Source organism: Dasypus novemcinctus, chromosome 21 (genome assembly GCF_030445035.2).
Source record: "Dasypus novemcinctus isolate mDasNov1 chromosome 21, mDasNov1.1.hap2, whole genome shotgun sequence".
In the NCBI taxonomy this organism is placed as follows: domain Eukaryota; kingdom Metazoa; phylum Chordata; class Mammalia; order Cingulata; family Dasypodidae; genus Dasypus; species Dasypus novemcinctus.
The window spans coordinates 36,411,744-36,429,955 of NC_080693.1; the positions used below are offsets into that span (position 1 = coordinate 36,411,744).

Consider the following 18,212-nt stretch of genomic DNA (forward strand, 5'->3'; position numbering starts at 1 on the left):
AAAGCCTGAGGCAGCACAGGCGCCGCACCTGACGGGGTGTTGGCGGGTGCTCCCACCCCCGTGTGAGCCCCAGCGCTGCGCGTTCCAGCCATGGGACCCTGTCCCGGCTGTAGGACCTCGTGGGGCTGATGCCAGCCTCGTGGCTGTGGTGAGAAGTAACTAAGTGTCAAGCTGTGCCAAGGCACACACGGACGCTCAGGAGAGGACACAGTTAAAGACCTGGGGATGAGAAGACGAGCCACCGGGTGGGAAAGACATCCTGAGAAAGGGCAGGGTGGCTGGGGGGGGGGGGGGGAGGGAGGCTTTAGGCAGACTCTCCACATTCTCTCGGCCTCCTGGAGTCTTATCGAGGGGAGCCCTGAGCCTGCACCGTCCACTCCAGGGGCTGCTCGCCACGTGGGGCCATCGAGTGCTTGAAACGGAGACAGTCCTACCTGGACCGGGCTGCAGGTGTAACATGCACACCAGATTTTAAAGACTTTGTGGGAAAAAGGATGTAACAACTCAGTGTTTATATTGATGACATGCCAAAGAGGTATTTTGGATGTGAGTTGAATAAAACACACCGTTAAAATGGGTTTCACTATTTCTTTTTCTTTTCTAAGGTGCCTTCCAGGAAATGTTACACTCCATCTGGGGCTCGCCTTATATTTCTGTTGGCCAGCTCCCTCGCTGTGAGTTTGCGGGGGCACAAGAGGCAGCCTGGCAGGATGCCCCGCCCTCCCAGAGTGGGAGGGGCTGAGCTGGGTGAAAGTTTCTCACTTACCCAAAAATCTTGGCCTTGGGCAGGGCTTGGTTAGCGCTGATGAGTGTGCTCAGGGCAAGGGGTGAGGCCAACAAGCAGTATTAGGCATTTTATACAATCATCCAAATTTAATCCCCATGAAACAACCCCAAGGCGGTTCTGCTATTCTCCCCGTAGCGGGTGGGGGGCCACAGAAGGCCAAGGAAGCAGATCCCCCCCAATGAGTGGTGGAGCCAGAACTCGAAACCCAAAGCCTGGGCTTTAAATGCCCCAAAACGCCCACTCCCCCAACCCTCACGGCCACCAGGACCCTCCTTCGGCCCCCTCAGCTCACCCGAACGCATAGACGTCGGCGGCCTTGGAGAACGGCAGCCGGTCCTCGTCCTTCCCGGGCGCCATCTCCCGCACGATCTCAGGGGCCAGGTAGCACAGCCAGTCATGGGACAGCTTCAGCTGGTTCTCGCGCCTGGGGGCCACCAAGCCAGGGCAAGGGAGACAGGCCCTTCAGCCGGCAGCAAGAACCCACCACCCACGCCCGGCCCGGGAAAAGCGCCTGAAAGGCAGCCCCTGGCTCCTGCACTAGCAAAAGCCCCGTCAGCTTGGGGGAAACGCCCAGAAGGGCGATAACCAGGCCTTTTCTAGGAAAGCACCAAAACGGGCCTCGGCAGGGAGCTGCCCCTGAAGGCGCCGGAGCCTCCGTGCGGGACAGCGGGGTGCCGCTCAACCAGGAAATCTCAAAACCTGGCCTGGGGCTGCACCTTCTTTTCTGTGTTCCCAGGTGCTTTGGGAGAGACCTTTCCCCTTCAAGATTTGGGGAAAGTAAAGCTCGATGCTCTTCCTCACACTGGGGTTCTTGAGCCCTGGGCCCTGCCCCAGCGGTGAGGGAGGGAAACAGCCTCTCTCGGGTGCTCTTGCCGGAGAGCCAAGTGCCAGGAGGAACTTTACATTTCACCCAAACCTGACTCTGGACCCGAGTATAGGAGCAGGACCAAGGAAACCCGTTCTTCCCTGCCGGGCTGCCCTCGGGGACTGTAGCAAGCGCCCTGGCCCTCCCAGACCCCGAGGCCCCACCACTGCCAGGCCCCCCAGACCCCAAGGCCCTGCCCTCGCCCAGGCCCCCCCAGACCCCGAGGCCCCGCCCTCGCCCAGGCGCCCCCAGACCCCGAGGCCAGCTCACCGTTCCTCTCGGACCACGCCCGAGATCCCGAACAACCCAAAGTCTGTGATGACCACTTTGCCGTTGTCGTAGAAGACGTTCTTGGATTTGAGGTCCTTGTGCACGATGCCCTTGGCGTGCAGGTAGCCCATGCCCTGGAAGACGTCAGGGGGCGGGTGGAGCAGGCCGGACTTGGAAGATGCGGAGTTTCCACCCTGGGCCACGCACTGGGCTGCAAGCGTTGCCCGAACCCTCTAGTTCAACCTTCCCAAGCCTAGGCAGTACCTTGTCCCCATTTTCCAGAGGAGAAACCTGAGGCTCAGAGAGCAAGAAGTCACTTGCCCCAGGCCACATAGCAGTTAAGTAGCAGCGCTGAGATCTCATCTCAGGCCAGTCGTGTTCTTCGTGTGCTACTGCGCTGCCAAGCAGCCACCTGAGACTGGGTCCTGTGAGGCCGGGGGGTGGGGTGGGGGAGTGAAGACATGTAACGAGCAGGCGGTACCTCTGTGTAGGTCAGGAGGGGCCCAGGTGAGCTGGGGTCCCTGTGAGGCTCTGCAGGCCTCTGGTCTCTGCCCTCAGACTGGGCAAAGTCTCAGGTGGGAGAACAGAGAGGGGGTTCCACAAGGGTCCCAGGTTTGGGCAACCCCAGGATCCGTGCTGTAGAAGCAGCACTGGATGAAGACGGAAGTCCTGGGTTCAAGTTCCGTCTTGGCTCAGCTTCTAGCTCTCTCTGTGACTTCAGACACATTCCTTGGCTTCTCTGAGCTTCAGTTTCCTCATCTGTCAAGTGAGGGGACTCAGTGGGAGGGGGTTGATTTCCAAGCCACGCTCTACTTGGACTGAACCATGATGAGCAGGCAAATGGGTCAAAGCTGCCCTCTAGTGCCAAGCTCAGGACTCCCCTGTCCCCCAACACACGTGGGAACCAGCCAGAATGTCATGACTGGGGCAGTCGCTGCCAGCTCAGGAAGAAGCAAATGTAAATCCACCTCTCAGTCTCCCCAATCACCAGGTCCCTCACACAAGTGCAAAACCTCCGTGGCTTCAAAGTCATCTGGGGTGAGGGGTGAAAAGCTGAGGTCTGGGGCAAGAAAAGCTACTTTCAGGAAACAGAAAGAATGAAAACTGAGGCAGAGCCAGAAAGGGCTCAAGGCCCGGCAAGAGCTCAGTGCCAAGAGGGTCTGGAGCGCATCAGAGAAGAATTCAAGCAAGGCCGGGGGGCACGTTCTCTTCTGAAGGGGACAGGAGGGTGAGGCCTGCTGAGAGCTGTGGTCCTGAAATGGAAGCAGGGAATTCCAGGAAGGAGTAATTGACTCCTTCCAAAATGCCTTCCTGAATGCAAGACAATCCTTCTTAAAATACCTGACCATTTCTCACACCAAACCAAGGCACAAGCCTTCCCCAGTAGACAGCGTCAGAGACTCCACGCCTGGATGGACAGGGACCGGCCGTGTGGCTACAGGCAACTGGCTGTACCTCCCTGAGCCTCTGCTCGTTCATACTTTTAAAAAATGTGCCAAGCCCTCAAAGGCCAGTTGAAAGAGACATGATGCAAAACACCTTCTTCCCTTCCCATAAGTGCACAGTGTTTCCACAGCAGTGTAAAAGTTATAAATCCTCCAGCCAAGGGTTGTGCCCTGTTTCTTTTGTTCTGAGCCTTGAAGCATCAGAGATACATATAAAAAGGAAGTGGCTCAGAAATTTGCAGCAGAAAGAGGTAGTGGGTGATTTCTCAGCAGCACAAACACCAAATAAAGCCAGCGGTTTCTGGCTCTGCAGCTCCAAAACCTCTTAGGGACTTCTCTCCTCCGTCCCGGAGTCTCTCCAGACGGCTCACTCATCGTAACTCAGCCAGTTAGCATCCACGCACAAATGCCCCCAGAGGTCTGGTGATAAGGAGAGCAAAAGTTGGGGGCTGGAGGATAGAGTGAGGGAGATATACAGGAGCAGTGGCTAGCAAGTTTGGGGGAAATGAAGTCCTGCCTCCAACCTCCTGAAATAAGACCACAGTTGGATGCATGCACGTGACCGTTTGGTTGTGGTCTTCAAAAAGTTTAATTCATTAGTTTAGGTGCATGAAAATGACATGGAAATTCTTGGTTAATCCACAAAATCACTGTGATTTTTTATCAAGAAGAAAGGGAAAGAGTGAGGAGAAGAGAGAAGGAAGGAGAAAATGGAGAAAAAGAAAAGGGGGAAAAATCTGGGTAGGGACTGGAAGAGGAAGTTTTCCAAGTAAAACAGTTATTAAAAAAAAGGGGGGGGGGCGGGGCGGGAATCCTTACCCCGCAGTATTCTACTTTTTACTTGGGCCTGTCTGTGGTAAATAAAGCAACAAATGAGCTTTCCTCTCATTCTTTTATTCAATGACTTTTTAAAAATATGATGAAGGAAAGCAAAAAGTCTTCCTGAATTGAGCCCGAGTGCCTTCATGACACTTTGATTCAGAAATTTTAAGAATCCCCTCCCCACCATGTCCCTAAGAGACTCTTCCTAAGTCCAGGCCTGGGGCTAAATGCTCTCTACGTGTATTACTCCATTTTATCCTCACCCCAGTCCAGTGAAGGAAGCTGTGCTGTTACCCCATTTTATAGAGGAGGAAGCAGAGGCTCAGAGAGGCTAGACAACCTGTCCAAGGTCACACAGCGGGTGGGCCCAGGACTCAGGCTTGCGCTTCCTGGTCCTTAAAGCTGACTCACATAAGCCCCTGCCGAGTTCCTCCCCCAGCGATTCAATTCTAAGAGAACAGACTGATACACAGCTTCCAGCTCCAAGTGGACGAGACACAGAGAGAGGGAGGAGATGGGGTCCCGCCCAGGTGGAAGGGGAGACAGCGCAGGGAGGGTGACCAGGACTTCTGGGACTGGCCAGAAGCCCGTGCCCTGGTCCTTGGCAGCTGATGCTCCTTTACCTTGACGATCTCCTGAGCGATCTGCCTCGTCTTGTTGATGTCCAAAGATATCTTAGGATCCCTCACGAATGAGTGCAACGTCCGCCCCTTGCAGAAGCTGTCGAGAGTGGCAGGGTCAGAGTATCACTTTTTAAACACAGTTTGCACCCTGATGATGGGAGTGTAACTTGGTGAACACCTTCTGGGCAATAGTCACCAAAATGTTAAATATGCATACTCTGACCCAGTCCACAAATATTCCCACAGCAGTTCACCAAGGTCTAGGAAGGAGGATGCTCATGACGACAAAGTGTCCGGGAGAAGAGGACTGGCTAAATCAACTACGGTGCAAACAGCAATCGGCTGGCGGGAGCAGAGCCGACTGCAACTCTTTTCCCAACTCCACTCTACTTTCAGCGACACTGTGTTGGTAGCCTGAAATCGACCTTGGAGGAGGATTTACATCATCAGAACTGCCAAATGCTACCGCCTAGGGCTTCCCAAGAGCACACCAGTGGGTTCAGCCATGTGACGGAACACTATGCAGCTGCAGAAAATAAGGACTGTGTCAGACCTGCAATCACGCGAAGAGAGCCAGGGGGAAACAGTATGGTCTTTTCTACCATTTTTTTTTTTTTAAAAGGGACAAATAAAAAGGTACAAATAGGTGACTATATACAAATGTCTGTGCTGTAATGGAAAAAATGTTAAGGAGTCATTTACAGGCTCCACTTTGGGGAGGAGCACCCGGTTGGGGTAGGAGGAGACCAGCCTTCACTTGGCAACTTTCTGGAAAATTTGAATGTTCTCTCACCTTAGAGAGGTGCAGTTTTGTTTTTTAACCTCGATGGGGTTAGGCGAATGGGAGATTATGCCCCACTATTTGTTTCGTCTCTGTCCCACTTTATACTAAAACTTGCACAGAAACAACAGGGCTCCTGGAGAGGGAGGCTGAGCCAGCCCCGGACGCGGGTGGGGGGCGTACCTGGTGATGATGGCCAGGTGCGGGGGGTTCATGCAGGCCCCCATGAAGAGCACCACGTTCTCGTGCCGCGTCTGCCGGTAGTTCATCACCTCCTTCTTGAACAGCTTCAGGTGGTCCTGGTTGTGGCCGTCCATCTCCAGTAGGCGGATGGCCACCTCGCCGTGCCAGCGGCCGCGGTGCACCCGGCCCCAGCGGCCCTGCCCGATGGGCTCGCCCAGCTCCACCTGCTCGAAGGGGATGTCCCACTCCTGCAGGTACACGCTGGTCTGGCTGGCCTTGCGAGAGATGGGGCCCCTCCAGGGCCGGCGGGAGGTCGGCAGGTCGTCCACCTCGTCCTCGTCGTCTTCTGCCTCCGACTTGCCAGCCTCGGGCTCCTCAGCCTGAAAGAAGAGGAGGAAAGGATAGAAGGAGCAGCAAGATCCAGGCTCAGTCAACTTCTCTTTCCTGTCCCAGAGTCCTGGTCGGGCAAGAGAAGGGAACGAGGCATGGGGTCAGAGGAGCCATGTTCTAGCTGCAGCTTGGACTGGTGTGCTGTGGACAGCGGGCAGGTCACTTAACCTCCCTGGACTTCAATTTCCTCATCTACGGAAGAGAACGGTTGGCCCAGGTGATCTCGGAAGTCTTCCCCTAACATTCCAAGACCTTCCTATGAGCAACATCTCATCATTAGAGAAGGGTGTTAAAAAGCCCTGGCAAAGAATTTAACCATGTTCCTCCTTTCTGGGCATTGCTTTGTTCAAACACAGAGTTTCTGACTCTCCCCCGGGCAGGAGTAAATCAGTCTGTAAACCTTCCCTAAGCCACACTTCACTGCAGGGAGCCAGGATTTGTGGACGCTTCTGTTCAAGGCTAAAGACGGTGGTTCTTGGCCCTGGCTGGAAGCAGAATCAACTGGTGATCTTTGAGAAAATACGGACGACTGGCCCCCCCCAGACTGACTGGATCCCCACCAGCAGGGCCGGGGATGAGAGCCACAGGCGCCAAGAGCCTACTGAGTGAGCTTCAAACCAGAAAAGCAAAGGGCATCTCGCTTCACAGCCTCCGCCGCGTTCTTCCCAGCTGTGCGGCAGGCACTGGCACAGCCAGCCAGGGCCCAGCAGCCCTTCACTCCCAGGGCCTCGCACGCCCTGCACGGGCGAGGGAGAAGCCGAGAAGGGGGACTGCGCAGGGCTGAGCTCCATCACGCTCACTCACCTCCACTTCGTGATCCTCCAGCACGCCTGCTTTGGGCTGGTCATCGAGCCTAAGAGCAAAAGAGGCTTTATCAGGGGGACCCCCTCAGTCGGCAGACCTGAGGCAACAGTCCTCGGGCCTCAGGCCTGGAGTCTCCTGTGACCCCCGGGGCAGTGTGGGTGTGTGGAAATGGAAAGGAGGCTCGGGACCAGGTCCTGCCTCTTTCCTTCTCCAGCCCTGGGCCTTCTCCAGGCTGACTTGAGGGTGGTGGGGGCTGAGGGCGGTGCAGGGACCACAAGGCCCCTTTCCAACCTGACACCTCGCTACAGGATTCCAAGCACACACACTGGACCTGTGCTGGAGAACTGGTTCTGTCGTTTCCCAGCTGTGTGAACTTGGGCAATTTCTTAACCTCTCTGAGCTGCCATGAGGATGACACAGATGTCAATACCTACTTCCTGGGGCTGAGACCACAGCAGGGGAGGTGGGTCAGGTGCTGCCATGATCAAGGCTCCAAAAGTAGGGGTGGCTTTTAGCAGGCATTCTCTGACCTCTGGCTCCTGGGGCACAGAACTGCTTCAGGTTCACGTGCAGCCCCACCCAAAGTTGACCAAACGGAAGCAAATACATCCTCCTGAGTTCACTGGGTGAACGCAGGTGCATTTGTGCAAGGAGTTCTCTCCTGGCTGGCTCAGAAACATCTCAGCGTCCACAGCGAGAGGGGCAGGATTTAAAGGTGGGGGGTGGTGGCGTGGATCCGGGTCCAGTCTCATCGGGCCCCTGTTAGAGAGGAGGGCCGCCGCGTGGGGACGCCTACCGGGTACTGTCGGCAGCATCGGAGGGCAGGGCTGTCTGCGGAAAGGCCGAAATGTCTGGCGGAAACAAAACCATTCAAAGTATGAGACCATGTTTCCACTCCTGTAAAGCCACGGTGCCTGAACTCCAGCACATGCAGGGACCGCCATCCTCCCCATGTGTGTTCAGGCTGTGTCTACCAGTGCCAGCGTGTGCTTTCCCCCAAAGCGCTGCATGGGCTCGGCCACTGTAGGACTTGTTTGTGCTCACACAGCTCTGCCCAGGAAGGGACTCCAGGGGTGAGGTGGCCGAGACCCCATCAGTGCCATTCCCCTGTGGCCAAACTGCCTCGGAGGAACAAGTGGTAAAAGCAAACTGGTTATTTACTGGACCTGCGGACCTGACCCCCCTTCCCTGCTGGCTTAGCCCGCAGAGGTGGAATGCAGGGCCTGCGGGCGGCTCACGGGCGCCCCCTGGTGCTGGCACAGCTGCTGGGAATTTCCTACCAGAGTCAGGGGCCTCACCCCTTCGGCTTCTGGGTTTGGGACTCATTTGGAACAGCTCTCCAGGGAGAGGAAGGAATGAATCCATGGGATTGGGCAGCTGGAGCTGACCCCAGCCTAGGGCTTTCCTGTTTTAGCACTGAAAGCCCTGTGTCCCGGGAACTCTCTCAGTCCAGGCAAACCACAAATGGGGATGGTCATCCCTGTGTGGACCCAAAGCGCTGGAGAGGAAACCCTCTGCAGTTCTTTCCTCTCTCTTCCTGTTCAGGGCGGCTGGCAGACGCTGGGGCTGCTGGTAGCTGGGGCTCAAGCTATCAGAGGCCTCGGCCCTGCCACCTCCCTCAGCCCTCAAACCTCCTCCACCCGCTCTCTAGAGCTTTCGCCAAGGCCACCGCTGAAGGGCATCTGAACCTGAGGTTCTCGTCATCCTCAGGACCTTATAGACTTGAGACTGGAGCAGAGGCCGTGGGTTCTTATCAGGGAGGTGCACACATGCCTCCAACATCCTGGGCATGATTTCTGGGGGACCCTGGCTGCTGGGAGCCTCTGCTTTTAAGATCCTCCAGACAGGACTACATCCTGTCCACAGCCTGCTGGGGGCGGCCCGATACGTCTAGTACCCAACGCTGCTCAAATGTCTCCACAGAAGATAAGGACACCTGTTGGGGAGGGGGCTGGGGCCCAGGGAGGAACAGCACTCCAAGGGGGGAGAAAAAATGTCCCTGAAGCTTTCTGGTTTTCCTTCAAGGTGTATTTTTGCATTCTGCTCCCAAATGTGCCTGTTGTTTTAATTAAGAGCTACAATTTCCTTCCGTGTCTTCTGAGCAAAACGGACACTTCTGGAAAAGTATCACGTTTTCTCAATGCGTCTGGGTACTCCCCGGCACACCATCCTAGAGCCAGCAACCAGGAGCCTCCTGGAGGGGAACTGCAGCAAAAACTGGGGGGTGGGCCACAGAGGGACCTCAGCTATTCCCAAAGAAGCCTCTGCTGGGCAGAGCCAGGCCCCTGACCCCCACCACCCTGGAGCAAAGCGGTCTGAGTGGCCCTGCAAGGATGTACAACTGCTCCAAGTCACCCCCTGATGTGCTGGGAGGAGGGAGAGAAAGACCTGGGCGAACCAAATACCATGACCTCAAAACAGGTCAGTCTAATTCAGGAAACACACACTGAGCTACACATTGTTACAGAGAACTGCCCAGCAGCTAAGGTAGGACTTGAAAGTTACAGATTACTTGCACTAATGCTCGTCACCTTTAGCCTGGGGAACAAGTACTAATCTTGTAAATTCCTTAGGGACAGAAACATGGTCAAATGCAATGGTGGGCACATAGGTGTGCAAAAATCTTTTTTGTGGAAGGGAATCAATGAGATTCTCAGTTGAAAATTTTTTTCCTTGAAACTTTAAGCAATGAGGAGGCATTTCCAGTGAAGGCCAGCAGATGGCATTGTGTGGTAAGACTTGAAAAGGTGGAGCCTGCAAACCTTCCCAAACTGGTTCCCCTTCCAAAGGACAGCATAGTAGCTTCCCCGTCATTAGATAGGGAGGGAAGTGGTAGAAGATACTCATAAAGCATCAGCAGAAAGTCTTCTCTCCCCATTCTGAAAATCCAGATTCTAATCCTGCTTCTGTCACTCTGAGCCACTCTGGCTGTGTGACTTAGCAAGTCACCTGCAGTCTCTGTGCAAGAGGCTAGACTGGACTCTAGACCCTCCCAGCAAGGCACTGTCCATGTGAGGAATTCGCCTCAAGGCCACTCCCCCACCACACACACCCTTGCCCAGTCTTGATTGTCAGAATTCAGCTCTCAAAATAGGTGGGCCTGAGACTCAAGCAAACTCCACGGTGCCCAGGGAGAGGGCAGCCAGGCGGACTGGACGAAAGGGGGTTGCAGCGGGGGACAGTTAGTGAAACCATGCACAGGACTCACCTGGAAAGATAAACTGCTGTCTATGATGAATGAAGTAGGCAGCTTTAAACAGAAGAGGAGGTGAGTCACACAGGCAGAACGGCACACACAGCGAGGGGCGGGGGGGGGGCAGGCATCGGCTCCCCTCTTGGGAGAAGGGGCTGGCTACTGCCGGTACAGCTCCCCACCTGCCCCACCCCAGGTGGGCCCAGCAGGAATGGGGCGATCCATGCAGGAGGGAGAGGAAGGGCTGGGAGGAAAGGGGTGCCTGCAGGACCCCCAGGGGCAAAGGGGCTGGTCCTGGAGGACAGAGGTCCACAGCCCATTCCTTGGCCTCCCAGGCCCACTTTTCTGTGAAATGCATGTGAGCCCAGGGGGCGAAATACAATGGAGGAGGAGAAAGTGACCGTGGGAAAGGGTTTCTGTGTGTGTGTGTGTGGGGGGGGGAAATGGCCTCGCCCCCTCAGCTCCCGCCTCGCTGTTCAGGGGTACTGCAGGGCTTCAAGTCACCACGAAAAGAAAAGCCCTCTCTCAGGGGTGACTGAGAGGCCACAGCTCCACCTTTACTGGGCTTGGCACCTTGGGAAGTTGGTTAACTCGTGAGCCTCAAGTGCCTCACTGTGAAACGGGAGGTTTCCCCTGGAAGATAAGCTGAACTGCTGCCCCACGGCACTGAGTGCGGACAGCAGGAGCAGCTACTTCCGGTTAGTGGCTGTGCTGCCAGATCAGAGGGAGGCAACTGTGGACAGAGCAGGGGCTCTGTGCAGCGGACAACAGGGGCCCAGCCCGGGGACATCAGGGACAGCTGAGCAGGTCAGGCTGACATTGGAAAAAGGTCAGTTTCTGTGGCTGTTTTTTAAAGAGGCCCTTCCTTTTAGGAAACCCAAACTAGGAGGTTTGGCAAAAGGCACGGTTTCAGAGCACAATGACAGCAGAATTCGAGAGGAGGTTAATCGAATGGGCCCCACTCATCCGTCGCAGGCAGGGGAGGTGTGCTCAGGACGATGTGTTAACAGAGAGCCAGCCACGTGCGTGTTAAAGCAGAGGCACAGGCAGAGGGGGAAAGGATTCCTACGAAATGTTTCCCTCCCCTCCTTCTCCAACGTCGTCCCTGGAAGCCTGGTGGAGCGGGCCCAGAAATGCTACACGGGGAGCTCGCGTGCGGCCCCACGGAGGAGCCGTGCCTCGGTCCTCCTGGGCCTGGAGCTCTAGGGACTGGCGACTGGTGACAAGCGGTGGCCTGGCCTGGACAAGAGCCCCCTCCCCCGCTGGAGAGGCAGCGGGCCTGGGGCTGCGCCCAGGGCTTCCGGCCACCCTCCTTCCTCCAGAGCTGCACACGCAGGCAGATGAAGCGAGGGCCGAGGCAGGCTCTGCGAGGCGCTGCCAGCCAGGCCGCCGCTCGGTCCTGAAGCCTGCGAGCGGCTTTGCTCTGCTGGACGTCCCGCCCTTCCCCGTGGCCCAGGGCCGTAGGTGCAGGAGGCCGAGGCAGCTCTGGCTCCGCTCCTGTCCCCCAGGCCCCCCTCTGGGCCTGGTCCACACGACGAGGCTATCGTCATCCCGAACTCACGCGCTGTCCCCGTTTTTTGGAAAAGGCACGGACGGTCCCTTTCCACAGCTTGCCCAAACCACAGAGCGGGGAGGTGGCAGGGCCTGGCTTCCCTCTCCTCGCCTGCCCTGCTCTGCAGGCGGCCAGCCCCGCGTGGGTGGACCCCAGGAGATGCCGCCCCAGCCGCGCAGCCACCCGGCGTCACGTCAGCCCGCTGGCTCTATGACTGGCCAAACCGCTTCCTCTCTAGGAACCTGCGTCCCCATCTGTAAAATGGGCGTGACGGCAGCACGACCCTGGAGCCGCATCCAGTTTAAACATGGCGCTGGTTCCCAGCAAGTGCCCCGTGAACCCCGTTCTTAGCGGCGGTAGTGTGTGGCCTGGAGCCTGCTGGGAAGGGCCGGGGGAGCCCCGAGGCCTAGTACCTGGGAAGTTGAATCTGCTGTCCCGCTGTCCAGGCGAGGGGTTCGGCGGCGTGGTGGCACTGGATGGGTTGGAGGACGTCGGGAAGGGTGCTGGCGAGGACGGCGTGGAGGACGTGGTGGACGACGGGTTGCTGCTGGAGTCCAGGTGGTTCATGGCCGGAGGGTGCTCCTGCAGCCCGGAGACGGCGGTGGGCCAGGGCGCTGGCAGCGCAGCCCGCCCCCCACCGCACCAGGCCCTCCCTGGGCCACAGACTCCCTCTGAAGTGGTGGCATCAGGCCAGGGGATCTTTAGGGTCCCACCTTCTCCTGTTGACATTTTACGAGTCTAATATTTGGGGGGGGGAGGGCACAGAGACCCCACCTCAACCCCGCCCCGAAGGATGCCCACATTTCTCCATCTCAGCTCAAATGGCCCTTCTTCCCTGAAACCTTCCCCGACCCCTGCCGGGCCCACGCCTCACCTCGGCCTCCCCTAGCTCCCAGCACCTATGTTGGGGCCCTTGTCTTACTGTCACCCGCAGGCGTCCCCAGGCGCTCACACGACACTGTGTACTCTGGGAGGCACCAAGCCCAGCACACAGTAGGGTTTTTCACTGAATTAAACCCAGCCCAGGGAAATGTCTATTTAGGTTCTCCCACGTGCCAGGCGCCCTGCGAGACGTGGGAAGACGGTCCCTGTCTTTGCAGAATGCGGCTGTCCTGAAGATGGTGGAACTTCAAGAGCCCACACTCAGCGCTAAAACCCTGGAAGAGGGGACAGCTTAGGTTGGTGCCAGCTGACGTCTTAGAATTCCAGAGCTGGGATGAACCTTCTAGAAGATGACCACAGGCCCTGGTTTATCTGGACAGACCTGGCTCATGCCTGTTGTCCTGACCTACATGGACACAGGATCCCCTTCACACCCAGAAGCATCATTGAACAAATGACACGCCCCCAATGACAGATGGTGAGGGCCACAGCCGGCCAAGGGATGGAGGTCTCGCTGGGGACCGTGAGATGACGGTGGGGGCCTCTGACAGGACGTGGAAGGGCACCGAGCCGCAGGACAAGAGCCCCTCTACCCACCGCAACTGGCCAAGGAGAAAGCCCCGTGGGTGCCCATCGGGGCTCCCAGGCCAGCCACCCTCCTTCTTAACAGAGGGCCAGCGGGAGGGCGCAGCCTTCGGGAGCACGAGGCCCACGTGGAACCCAGACGGCTTTAAGTTTAACCTAACAGTTACCTTCTATTTATGGTGCGTGACACTGGTTTTCCTTTATGAGTGACATAAATTGATTAAATAAAAATGAATTCCTGAAAGTAAATATGAGCTCCGATGGTGGTGCCCAGTGAAGACATGAAGCTGGGGCAGCGCTGGTGGCAGGATATACCCTACCCGTACCACCTACCACCCACTGACACCAAGGCCCCACTTCGGAGCTCAGGGAAGTGGCGCCCCCGGGGCAGGGGCTTGCTCATGGGTGGTGGTGGGAGGCCTGGTCGGGACCCAGCACAGATGAGGTCCCCTGGAATGGCTCTGACACACGCAAGTGCCTGGGCGAGAAGATACCAGGCGGCCACTGGGTCATGAGGGGGCTTGCTGTACTAGAAACGGACAAACAGGAGGGGACAGGCCAGCAGAAACGGCACTGGGTTTGGAGGCGCGTGGGCTGGAATTCTCACGCAGCTTCTATCGTGCCCGAGCTGGATGGCTTTGGGCAAGCTCCTTCCCTTCTCTGAGCTTCCATGTCCTGCACCACCACGTGAAAACACACGCGAGGGACAAGCGTGATGAGCAGGGTGACAGCGGTGACGGGGTGTGGCACACAACCGGTGCCCAATACATGCCTGCTCCACTCTTCTGCAGACACTGCTTTGGGCCCTTGGAAGGCCAAAGGACACAGAGTGAGGGTCGTGGGGGATCTCCGTACAGCGGGACCCAGGCCCAGGCGCCGACTCCTCAGGGGCTGGGAGGAATTCCTTGGTCTAAAGCATTTGGGCGAGCTGGGTTAAACCCTGGCCCTAAAAGCCCAGGTGCGCACAGAGGGCTCCGAACCCACCAAAGCTGGCACGGGCCTCCCTGTCCAGGGATGAGCTGGCCCCGGTGTGGATCCACTTTCCTAGACCCTGTCCAGGCAAGGCCGCCTTGAAGTGGGGACACAGAGCAGAGGCCTGACTGCCCCGAGGAGGTAAGTTCTGAAAGGTGCCTGGGAAGGGGTGGCTCAGGCAAGGGGACGAGGTGGCTGGAGCAGGACAAGCAGCTGAAGAGGCCAGAGAGACAGGCAGGCCCCTGTGAGGGAAACGGGATAAACACATAGCCCTCGACACAACCGCGGCGCCCGGTGAGGACCCGGTAAGCACCAGCTCTGTTAGAATGACATCGACAGGGAGACTGGAACAACCTACCCAGCCGCCACCCTCAGAGCCACGCGGGATTCCCAGGGAGACTCCCAGGGAAGGCACGGCGCGCCCCCAGAACCGCGCCAGCTACAGGGTGGAGCAGGGGCGTGCAGGAGGGCTCGGGGCGGGGTGGGGGGTGGTGCTCGGAGGGCCGGGGGGTGTTGGGGCAGGTGTCGGGGCAGGAGCAGACGTGCCAGTCACGAAGGAGGTGGGAAGGCGAGGGCGTGTTTGGGGCACGTCCAGGTGTGCCCAGGTGCGGCTTTCAGGTGTGGCCGCGGAGGGAGGCGGGAGGGCTCGGCATGCTGGAAAGGGGCGAGCGGCACACCAGGGAGGGCCCGGGACCCCCGCTGAGGAACTGGGCCTGTTTGTTGGAGAACAAATACTACTTGGCCTGAGGGCACTGCTCCTGAGAGCACTTTCGCAAACCTCCTGCCACCCCCACAACACCCGAGAAGGAAGCACCAGTACCCCCACTCTGTAGAATAGGAAACTGGCTTGGAGAAGTGAAGCAACTCACTCGAGGCCATAGAAATAAGAAAGGGCGGTAGCAGGACTCGAACCCAGGGCTCACTTTCATGGCGGGAGGCCACTGTCAGAGGGAGGATGTGACAACCAGCAGAGGGGAAGGCGAGGAGGCGCAAAGGCACGAGAGGGGTCCCTGAGGGACAGCCGGGTCTGCGGGGGCGGGCCTCTCTCTTCCGAGGGTAAGATGGCCCCGAAGCTGCACCCTCGGGACGGTCAGGTCCCACCCCCACCCCCACCCTGGCCGCCTACGGGCAGCCACCCGCCTGCTTCCTCAGCGGGAGGGCAGTGCCTGCTGGGCCAAATCCCAGTGTGAGGCGGGGACCCAGCACACGTAAAAGCACCGTGGCCGGAGGAGAGCACTCAGCATGGGGGCAGCGCCGCAGCGCACGGGGCCCCGTCGGCCTGCAGCCCCTCTGAGACTCGGCCGGCTCGGCAGGGGCCTGTCTGCACTAGCCAAGCAGAGAGGTGCACTTAATGTGCTTCTCCAGGGCGCCCCTGGAACGGGCACGAGGACAGCGCTGCTGAACCGCTGACGGCAAACACGCTGCGACCGGGGGCCCTGGGCTCAGTTTCCCCCTCTGTAAAATGGAGGCAGTTATCAGGTCGGGACTTTCAGAACCCTTGTGAGAATCAAATAAAGTTCCACATGGAGAAAGTTCTCGGCACCTAGCAAGCCTCAGGAACTGTGAGCTCAGCGGAGGGGGCGGGCAGGGGGCGGTGGGGACACCGCGGCCACGTAACTGCAGTTTTGATGTAAACATGAGGCCTGGAAGAGGCTGTAGATGTGGTCATCAGAGGCCACCGTCTGGGCTGCAGGGTCCCACTTCCCTGCTGTGGAGCCTCTACTTCGGGGTGCTTTGCAGGAGGGATTTGGGGTGGGTTTCTCCGCTGCAGAAGCGGCAGACGCTGCCCCGTCGCCAAGCTTACCTTCTTTGTCAGTGCTTTTGGGAGGGTTCCAAAATGGGGCTCGGCTGCTCTATCCACCGGGTTGTTGATGTCCGAAGGGACAGACTCGGTCCTCCGAAGCCTGGATACTGCTTAAAAAGGTGGAAAGTCAGCAGGGGAGAGACCAGAGCGGGGACAGAGCCACCCCCAATTCAGAAGGCAGAGGCGGGAAAGAGCCACAGACTCACGAGGTAGGAAGGATATTCTACAGGCGGGCGCTTCTTTCGTACACTTGTTGTGGCACTTCAACCTGATGGAGGAGGCAAAGTCAGCGCCCACGGCCACGCGGGGGCTCCCGGCATGCACGGGGCATCAGGGCCACTGCCCGGCAGCCGAGGATTCGCCCGCGCCGGCCTCGGCTTCTCCACCAGTGTCAGCCCAGGCGTGTGGAACCAACGCCCCGGTGCCGGCAGAAGACCGGCCCCCGCGGGCGCCCGCGCGCCTGCCCACTCTCGCCCATCCTCACGGTGCGGGAGGCAGGAGGGTCCCCATTTTAACTGGCCTCAGGCATCTGCTTCTCTTTTCTGAGAAGGAGACCCTCCCCCACATTCAGAAAGCTCGAGAGAAATCTGAACCTACAAAAAGGATGAATGAGAAGGCGACTGTTGGCAGGACCTGAAGGATTAGAGGGGGTCCTTGAGAGGCAGCCCCTGCCCCTACCTCCCAACATGGGGGCCAGTGCACTGAGGGCCAACACTGGGCCAGGAGAGAAAGGTCTGGGTTCTTGCTTCGGTCCTGCCTGCACCTCAGTGTTCTCATCCGTAAAATAGGCTAATGGGGTGCCTGGCCAACCTCACACTGCAAGTGCCTCAGATGAGGCTAACCGGTCATCAGGTGCTCTCCAGTAGAAGGCAGCTGGGAGCCCTAATAAAGAGCCAAAGGACCAGGAGGCTGAGGCCAGAGAGAAAGCTCCAGCATCTCCCTGGTGGTCAGGAGAGTCATCAGGAAAGCATAATCTGTCCCACAAGCACATTTTTGGAAACACAAGCCCCACCCCTAACTTCTGATGGGAGCCCAGATGCTTTCACACACTAGCTCAGATTCTCAGAGCAATCCTAATGGGCCAAGAGGCCTGGCATCTTCCCAGACCTTCAAGAGGCAAAAACGAGGCCCTGAAAGGGCACGTGCCTTGTCCTGGGTCACACAGCCATACAGCAGCAATGCAGGCTGTAGCCAGGACTCCAGGTCTGCCCTGGATAAGGTGGGGGCAGCTGAATGATTTTTTCAACCTCTGCTCACCCCACACTTTTCCCTCTTCTTGCCCTTCTTTCCTCCCGGGAACCACAATGGTATAAGAAAAGAAAAGTTGGGTTTGTGTAGCGTCTACATTCTCTCCTCGCACTCTCACCTTCCGTAAATACCATGAGCCAGCTCTCTGCGCTCCCCGTTGCCTGGCCCCACTTTTGGCCCCTTGTATGTTAAAATGCAAGGCTTCAAGTCCTTAGAGTTCCCACATCAGGCCTCACACTCCTCCCTGCTTTTGCACAGGATGTTCCCTTGGCCTAGAACTTTGTTCTACCCTTGGCCCCCTAGTAAACTTCTACTCATCCTTCAAAGCTCATCTCCAATGTTCCTTCCTTCCAGGAGGGACTCACTTGATGCTTCCTTCATTTCCCAGAGAAGAATGATAACTCCCTGGTAGGAGGGATGGGACTGTGCAGAGTGGGCGTGGGAGAATTCTTTTGAATCCTTGGTTTAAGGCCAAGAATAAAGTAGTAGGACCCATCCAAAATGGCTGTGGGTAACCCCACCTCTGCCCTCTGCCCATCACCTGCAGTGCTTGCACTTCACTCCAAACATCATGCTCTTCTGGCACACATGGCAGACCTGGGACAGCCAGGACTTGGTGGAAAACCTGCAGGGGGGAACACATGCGCCCACTCACATTGGCTGGAGACCAGAGGGGGGCTGCAGGAGAGACCCCCGTGGCATTGGGAAGCCAGTGCTTCCCCTGCTCTCAAGCATTTCGATTTCCCCTCTGGAAAGTGATCATTGCCAAAACCCCAAAGTGGGTACAAGCTCTAGGGCAGGCAATTTGGCAACCAAAATGCCAAGTGTGTGTATTCTCTGACCTGGCAATTCCAGCCCTGGGAATTTCTCCCACAGACACTCTCACATGTGTCAATGGCCTAGGCACAAGGTTACTGACTGTGACATGTTTGTAAAAGACTAGAAACCACCTAAGTGTCCATCAACAGGCAACTGGCTAAATAAAGTCTGGTCCATCCATACAGTG

The 18,212-nt window shown here is 57.6% G+C and overlaps 1 protein-coding gene across 1 annotated transcript in view; it reads right to left on the minus strand.

Moving 5' to 3' along the window:
* Positions 1 to 18,212, minus strand: part of KSR1 (kinase suppressor of ras 1) — a 151,649-nt gene that overhangs the window by 12,951 nt on the left and 120,486 nt on the right. Inside the window, exons 7-17 of the mRNA XM_058283821.2 lie at positions 17,748 to 17,831; positions 16,165 to 16,226; positions 15,959 to 16,065; positions 12,129 to 12,297; positions 10,179 to 10,220; positions 7,767 to 7,821; positions 6,971 to 7,019; positions 5,777 to 6,156; positions 4,813 to 4,909; positions 1,923 to 2,056; positions 1,080 to 1,211 (exon numbers count right to left, since the gene is read on the minus strand). Coding sequence (XP_058139804.1) covers positions 1,080 to 1,211; positions 1,923 to 2,056; positions 4,813 to 4,909; positions 5,777 to 6,156; positions 6,971 to 7,019; positions 7,767 to 7,821; positions 10,179 to 10,220; positions 12,129 to 12,297; positions 15,959 to 16,065; positions 16,165 to 16,226; positions 17,748 to 17,831 — 1,311 coding nt within the window. The remainder of the gene's footprint in view (positions 1 to 1,079; positions 1,212 to 1,922; positions 2,057 to 4,812; positions 4,910 to 5,776; positions 6,157 to 6,970; positions 7,020 to 7,766; positions 7,822 to 10,178; positions 10,221 to 12,128; positions 12,298 to 15,958; positions 16,066 to 16,164; positions 16,227 to 17,747; positions 17,832 to 18,212) is intronic.